Source organism: Myotis yumanensis, unplaced genomic scaffold (assembly GCF_028538775.1).
Source record: "Myotis yumanensis isolate MYYU_CA2020_CCGP unplaced genomic scaffold, mMyoYum1.0.hap1 SCAF_4, whole genome shotgun sequence".
In the NCBI taxonomy this organism is placed as follows: domain Eukaryota; kingdom Metazoa; phylum Chordata; class Mammalia; order Chiroptera; family Vespertilionidae; genus Myotis; species Myotis yumanensis.
In genome coordinates, this window is record NW_027223755.1 from 41,680,821 (window position 1) to 41,688,960 (window position 8,140).

Below are 8,140 nucleotides of genomic sequence, written 5' to 3' on the forward strand. Positions count from 1 at the left end.
CCTAAAACTCCCTAATTATGGTTTTGTTTAAAGGGGAGAGGGAACAAATAAGACTAATAAATGTGATTAAATTTAGAAAACAAAAATCATCAATAATCCTGTGACTCGGAAGTGATTAGGCATGCTGGAGATGGTCAGTGAAGGATCAAAGACAGAGCTCTAGAACAAGAGGCCAAAGAGCAGAATACTGGAAGGAGTCAGAGAGTTGAAACATTTTGCAACCATTAGAAAAAGACTGGTTCAGGAGATTCATCGATGGTTGCTAAATACAGGGGTAGTGAATTTAATGAGAAGCAAGATATCTGCATGGTCTCAAAGTGTCTCCCCACAGACAGATTATGGGGGGGGGGGGGGGGGTAATAATGGACAACTGGACAAATTATCATGAAGATGGGTATCCTATGCCTCTGGATGTAATAGTCTGAGAAGGCCGCATCAGCTATGGTAGTACTATAGCTAGGGATACATAACATGAATCTAAACAAGAAGAAAAAACACCAGTAAACCCAAATTGATTAACATGCTATAAAATAATTGGCTTGCATTTTTCAAATGCCAAGTTAATGAAAAACAAAGACTAAGGAACTAGACCATATTAAAGAGATTACATAGATTAGGCAACTAAATGAAATACATGATCCTGGACAGGATCCTGTACTAGAAGGGAAAAAATGCTAAATAAAAAATTATTTATTGGAACAAATGACAATGCTGGATTACAGACTGTAGACTGTATTGATGCTAAATTTCCTGAATATAACAGTACTGTGGTTGTGCAAGAAAATATCTTCATTCTTAAAAAATACACACTAGCCGAAACCGGTTTGGCTCAGTGGATAGAGCGTCGGCCTGCGGACTGAAAGGTCCCGGGTTCGATTCCGGTCAAGGGCATGTACCTGGGTTGCGGGCACATCCCCAGTGGGAGATGTGCAGGAGGCGGCTGATCGATGTTTCTAACTCTCTATCTCTCTCCCTTCCTCTCTGTAAAAAATCAATAAGATATATTTAAAAAAAAAAATACACACTAAGGTAAAGGGACATGAAGTATACAACCTAGTCTCCAATAGCTCAGAAAACATAATGTGAATGTATGTGTATGGAGAGAGAGAGAGAAGAGAAGGAGAGAGAGGGAGAGAGAGAGAGAGAGAGAGAGAGATAGCACATTTTAAAAAATTGTTGAGTCTGCATAGAAGGAAGTTTTCTGTATTATACCTGATTAGGCATCTTGGAAATGGTCAGTGAAGGATCATCGTTTTTTGTAAATCTGAAACCATTTCAGAGTAAATCATCAAAAATTAGAGAAGAGGAACAGGGTAAGCTTTTACACTTTTTACATAAATTTTGTCATTTGGCTTGTTTTTCCTAAGCAAGAAATATCACCATTTTATGAGAGAATATAGGATCAAAAAAGATTAAGAGACCACTTCCAGAACAGGAGTCTCCTTGTTTCTATACAACCCCATTATGTTGCAATTCATTGGCCAAAATGTTTCTAATTCCTGAAAGCTTCAAGTTCACACTGTCTACAGCTACTACTCAAAATCTTCAACTTTTAATGAGTTACAAGGCTTCTCTAATAAAAGCACTATAAATTTCAGCAAATAGAATAGCATATCCAAGGGCTTGAGAAAGTAGCATATCCTAGTGTCTAGGTGCAAATTCAGTCAGTGCAGTGTTCTAGCGTGTGTGTGAGTGTGTGTGAGTGAGAGTGAGAGTGAGTGAGAGAGAGAGAGAGAGAGAGAGAGAGATCTTGAGCAAATTAATCATTTGTGCTCCAATTTCCTAAATGGCAAAGTAGGATCAAAGAAGTATCTGGTACCAAGCAATAGAATTGTTAGGCACACTGAATGAAATAATAAAGGTAAAGTATTACGTACAAATGTATAAGCACTGAATAAATTTTAGCTATTTTTATTTTAATTCAACCTGTTTAAGTCACCTCAAGTGGTCATAGTCAAATCATACAATTTTTCCCCCAATATCTGACAAAATAGGATATCAGAGGCTCTAAGAGGAAAACATCTTAGATATTCACAAACCTGAAAAGTAATTAATTGTAAGCAAATCACATTCAAAACAGGCTGATGCAGACTTATGGATTAATTCAACAGCTGAAACCTTTTGCTAATAAAGCTGTAGAGCTGCAGCAAGCTCCTTGTTAAAACAATCCATCATCTAAGTGCACAGATGAAAAGAAATTAGTTATCTTACTGTTAAATTTTTCTAACCTCAGAACAAGGAAAAAAACAAAACAAAAAAACCCCTGCATTTTATATGCTGCATATAAGATTTCAATCAGCTTCATACAGTCAAAATTTAATCCCAATTTCAACTCCTAGCACTGCCCTCTCTTGTTAGTAAAATTTAAATTAAAATTTAATTATCCGCTTTGGCACCTCCAAAGTCAGGAGCACAGGTACTTTACCTTAATTTAACATGAATCCAGTGACAACCTGTTATGTGACCAAAGTGTTTAGTACTGACAGATTAAAAATAAGAAAAAATGTAAAAATGATGACAATAAAATGTAAAGTTACTATGATTCTTTAAGTTTAAACACCCAAAACAAAACCATTTGGAAACCATTTTTCGGTGGTACTTACATTTATTTCTCCTTAACTTTTTAAAAACAAAGTGAATATTGTTTAGTGTTCATTTTTACAAAATCACATTATTAATTTACAGAATTTTAGGTTTGTTCATCATAACACTAAATACTCTCCAATCATATGCGTATTATTGGTTGCGACTGGAGGGGGGTCTGCAGGGCAAAGGCTATTGTCCGAGAACATCAATGTCTGCACACACAGTCTGCCCGCTCACCGACGCCTGCACCCCTCCTTGCTTCCACGCCAGTGGTTTCCCATAAGCAACACTCACACTCCCGCTCTCCCTCTCACCTCCCCGAACTCGCCAATATGCGAATTTCTCCAACTCTGATCAAACAAGCAGTCAACTGCCTACAGGTGTTTATTCAAATTTCCGTGTCCCAGACCAACTCAGTCTCCGGGATGGAACTGAAGCTCTCCAAAAGGTCCTTGTTTCACTCAAGTTTGAAAATTGCTAGAGACCCCCCCAAACTCTCCCCCCCGCACTCCCACCACTCCCAGCTGACTCACCCCCACGATCCGGAGGGAACGTTACCGCCGGACCCGGAGCCCGAGCCCGGCGCCCGCCCCCCCTCCCCGCCCCACTCCGGGGACCCAACTCCTCGGTCCCATCCCTGCACCCCAAGCCCGTCTCCTCACTTCTTCAAATCGCTGCTGAAGAGGCCCACGGCACCGGAGTTGGAAATGGCTGAGGTCGCGTCCTGACCCAGCTCCGTGGCCTCCCCTCCCCCGGAGTTCTCATTGTAAGCGAAGCTGTTGCTGGACATCGCGGCGGTGCCGGCGGGGGTCGGGCCGGTCCCGCTCGGGGTTCTCTCCGAACTGCAACTGCCCGCAGGACGCGGAACAAAACTACTTCTCGAGCGGAGGGGCACGCGCAGGCGCTTCCGGGCTCGTCACGGCTCCCGAAGCCGACCCGGCGCGCCACCCCCTGCGCATGCCCAGTGGCAAGCTGTCCCGAGCCCACCGCAGGCCACTCCGGCGCCGGCCTGGACTTCCCTTCTCCGGGTTTTTGCGGTATCTGAGAGGCTCCAGCCCCAGCGGTGCCGAGGGCTGGTTTCCAGGCTTTTAAAGTTTCATGGAAGGGAGGTACCCATTCTGCCCATTTTGATCCTTTATTAAAGGGGGTTCCCCGACCCGCGTGGCTCCTCCTGTAAACCAGTAGCTTTCAGATTTCTCCTGAAACACCATTTACACACCAGATCAACTTTCCTAAACACTTCATGATCTCTTTTCCCATTTAGGCTGGTTTCTCCTCTCCCTCCAGCCAGCCTGGGCCCTGCTTTCACAGCCACCCCAGGAACCTTGATCCAGGAGCCCTCCATTTGAATGAAACCTTTCTCTCCGCTGCATTTTGTAAGATGAGCATTACTGATATCCACACCTGAATTTTTTTAATACAAAAAAGGAGAGCTATATAATTTTCTAAATAAAATACTAAACAAGTATTAAATGCAAACATTAAAATTACCCAGTTGTTTTTTATCTGATAAAAGAATTTTTAACATTAAGAAATGTATTATACTTCTTATATAATTATATGATATATATTAATAGATATTGAAAATGAATAACACTTCATCAGTTTTCTGATTTAAATAAATAGTAAACTAGAAATAGAAGGAAATAGTCTTACTGTTTTTATGCATATGTAGAGATAGATAGATAATGTTAAAATACCTCCACAAAATATACAAAGTAAAACACACGTCATATTTAATAGTGAGACACCAAAGGCATTCCAGCTAAAGTCAGAGAAAGGACAAATATGCCTATTAACACCATTACCATTTAACGCTGTTTTATAGATTCTAGTTAATGCAATAGAACAAGAAAAATAAGTAGTGAAAAAGAAGAGAGAGATTATAATATTTATAGATATGATTGTCTTGCTGGACAATCTTAGAGAATATTATTAGACCTTTAAAATGATTCAGCAGAATGGCCAGATTCAAAATCCAATAACACTCCTATACACTGATAATATCTAACTAGAAAATGTAATTTTAAAATGATCCTATTCCACAGTGGCAACAAATAAGTCTTAAGAAATGTATTAAGCCTAAGTGAAAAAAAATTATAAAATTTTATAGTTTAAATATGGGGTGTGGGGGAGAAGACATGAAAAAAATATGTTTCTGGATAGGAATATTCAAATAAATCTATATATTTAATGCAGTTTCAGTCAAAATTCTTTTTTCTTACTAGATAAATTGAATCTAAAGTTCATCTGAGCCCGGCCAGTGGGACTCAGTGGTTGAGCGTTGACATATGAACAAAGAGGTCATGGTTCGATTCCTGGTCAGGGCACTTGCCTGGGTTATGGACTCGATCCCCAGGGGCATGCAGGAGACAGCTCATCAATGATTCTCTCTCATCATTGATGTTTCTATCATAACTAATTAATTGTCCTAGTACCATTCAGTTAGGAAATACTGTATTCAATGAATGGTACTAGGACAATTAATTAGCAAAAAATAAAGTTAGATCTCTATATTAGCTTCCAATGACTACTGTAACAAATTACTACAAATTTAGTGGCTTAACACAGCAAAAATTTATTCTCTTACAATTCCATAGTCCAGAAGTTCGAAATTAAGGTACACAATCTAAGGTATGGGCAGGACCACATTTTTCAGAGGCTCTAGGGGAGAAGCCCTTCCCTGACTTTTCTTGCTTCTAGAGCAACATTCCTCATATTCCTTGCATTCCTTGGCTCTTGGCCCCTTCTTCCACTCTTCAAGACCAACAGCATAGCATCTTTAAATCTCTGCCTTGTCTTCACATTGCCTTCTCTTGGTCTGTGTGGAACCTCCCTCTGCCATCCTCTTATAAGGACACATGTGAATACATTTAGGGCCCACCCCAGATAATCCAGGATAATCTTCCCATATCAAAATCCTAATTCAATCACATCTGCAAAGACACTTTTGCCAATAAGGTAATATTCACAGTTTCCAGAAATTAGGATTTAAGAATATAGTGAAGGTCATCATTCAGCCTACCATAATCTCTAACTCACACAATACCTATAAGTAAATTCGAGATTGATTAAAAATAAACCACAAAAATTGAATAAATTTCAGGAAAATATTTTAGGAATTGAAGGGTCTCATGGTTGAGGATTGGACCAAAAAAGCCTCTCAGCATAAATACAGGGTAGAAACAATAAACAAATATTTATAAAACAAATCCTATATAATAAAAGCCTAATATGCTAAGTGTCTGGTCGTCCAGTCATCTGCTCAACCAATCAAAGCATAATATGCTAAGGCCGCACAACCACTCGCTATGACGTGCACTGACCACCAGGGGGCAGACGCTCCAACTGGTAAGTTAGCTTGCTGCTGGGGTCCGGCCGACTGGGACTGAGCAAGATGGGCCAGACATGCCCTGAAGCCCTCCTGTGGTCTCTCCCTGGCTGGCCAACCTCCCACATCACTCCCTGGCCCTGATCGTGCACAGGTGGGGTCCCTCTGCCTGGCCTGCACTTTCGCAATCTGGGACCTCTCAGGGGATGTCAGAGAGCCGGTTTCAACCCGACAGCAAATGACTGGTCGCTATGATGCGTACTGACCACCAGGGGGCAGACGCTCAACGCAGGAGCTGCCCCATGGTGGTCAGTGCGCTCCCACAGGGGAAGCACGGCTCAGCCAGAAGGCTTGAGCCAGGCTCACAGCTGGTGACCACAGTGGCGGTGGCAGGGAGCCTCTCCCACCTCCGCAGCAGCACTAAGGATATCCGATTGACGGCTTAGGCCCGTGGGGAGTGGGCCTAAGCCGTCAGTCGGATATCCCCTGAGGGTTCCTGGACTGCGAGAGGACACAGGCCAGGCTGAGGGACCTCCCCCGCACCCCGCCCCGAGTGCACAAATTTTGTGCACTGGGCCTCTAGTTTTATATAAATAGTTCTAGCAGTCTTTATAATCAGAAAATGATTCTGTGTGTGTGTGTGTGTGTGTGTGTTTTAATATTTCTTTATTGCTTTCAGAGAGGAAGGGAGAAGGAAAGAGAGATAGAAACATCAATGTTGAGAGAGAATCATTGATTGGTTGCCTCCTGCATGTCCCCTAATGGGGATCAAACCTGCAACCCAGGATGTGCCCTTGACCAGAATTGAACCTGGGACCCTTCAGTCTTCAGGCTGATGCTCTATCCACTGAGCCAAACCAGGTAGGGCTTCTTATGGTTTTTAATAGAATTTAAACTTTACAGATTAGTGAAGACAGGAACTTGGAATTTCACAAGTATTTTCGAAGTGTTCATCATTTGAGTTTATTATTATAAGGAATAAAGCTACTTCTACTTTTTAAAAATATTTAAATTTGAATTATAAACAATAATATGATCTTTAATAACTATGAGTTTTCATTTGCTAAGCTCTTTTTAAAAAAAATATTTATTGTTCAGAGTATTACATATGTCCCCTTTTCACCCACTGACCTCTTCTAGCCCAGCCCTGCTCCTCCACCCCCACCCCAGGCCATTTGTTAAACTCTAAAAGTTTGAACCTCCAAGTTAACTAATCTACATGCACTTATCATGGTCCTAATTGATCTGTCCCTCCTTTACATTTCTTGACTTCATTGTCCCTAGTTTACTATCCTCCAGACAGTCTGGCCTTTCTGTTCCTTGTAATCTACCAAGCTTGTTCTGACTTGAAAGACCTTACTTCCTGAGCTCTCTGCCAGCAACATTCTTCCAGAGGGTCTTCAAAAGGCTGGTTCCTTCAGCTTTATTCAGACTTTATTCTATTCATCTGTTAAAGCAAATATCACCTATTCAGAGAGGTCTTCCCTGACCACCCAATCTATTATGACACCTCCTCCTGATCCCCACCCCCAATGGTTACAGAATTGATTGGCTCAGCTGATGTGTTTAGGTAGCTATAGGTCACTCTCTGATACATATTCCTCTGGAAGCTTTGCAATGCATTACAAAAAGGACAGTTTTTTTCCAGATAGAGTACAAAGTTTCTTTTGCCAAATGAACATGAGTTGCCATGCCCTCCTGTTTAGAGAAACCACATGATTAATTATTTTGGAACATGAAGAACTCTTCTGTAATTGAATTTATGCAATCCTCCAATTTACCAAGCATTTGCAGATTTTCATACTTCAGGTTTTCTAAAACGGTACACATCTGCAAATGTATACCTTAAAAATGTCATGACCTCAGTATTATATTTTATAATAAAACTAGTGGCCCAGTGCACAGATTCATGCACATTGAAAGGAAATTAATTAGAAGAAATATTTTAATTTTGCTATTCGCCCTTTCTCTATAATAGAAGTGTCAACCAAATTCATAATTGATGATGACAGATTGAAACACACATGTGCAATTGGTGCCAGTGAGAGCTTTATATGTATCATGCATGTGCAAGTCAACGTTTATTTTTAAATTGCCAGTGTATGTCATATGTACGGGCCAGTTGATCAGTCAGATGGTCAGATGGACATACGGTTGATCACTGAGCCTTTTATATATATAGATAGATCTGAAAAAATGAAATGTGATTAACCCAGATTAGAT

At 40.8% G+C, this 8,140-nt stretch overlaps 1 protein-coding gene across 4 annotated transcripts in view; it reads right to left on the reverse strand.

The window, feature by feature from the left end:
- Positions 1-3,494, reverse strand: part of AP3B1 (adaptor related protein complex 3 subunit beta 1) — a 188,031-nt gene extending 184,537 nt beyond the window's left edge. For all 4 annotated transcript variants that reach the window (XR_011471189.1, XM_070412228.1, XM_070412229.1 and 1 more), the window contains exon 1: positions 3,249-3,494. Coding sequence is in view for 3 of the 4 variants with exons in the window: in XM_070412228.1 (XP_070268329.1) it covers positions 3,249-3,376 (128 nt within the window). In the remaining variant the exon portion in view is untranslated. The remainder of the gene's footprint in view (positions 1-3,248) is intronic.
- Between the last annotated feature and the right edge of the window lie 4,646 nt (positions 3,495-8,140).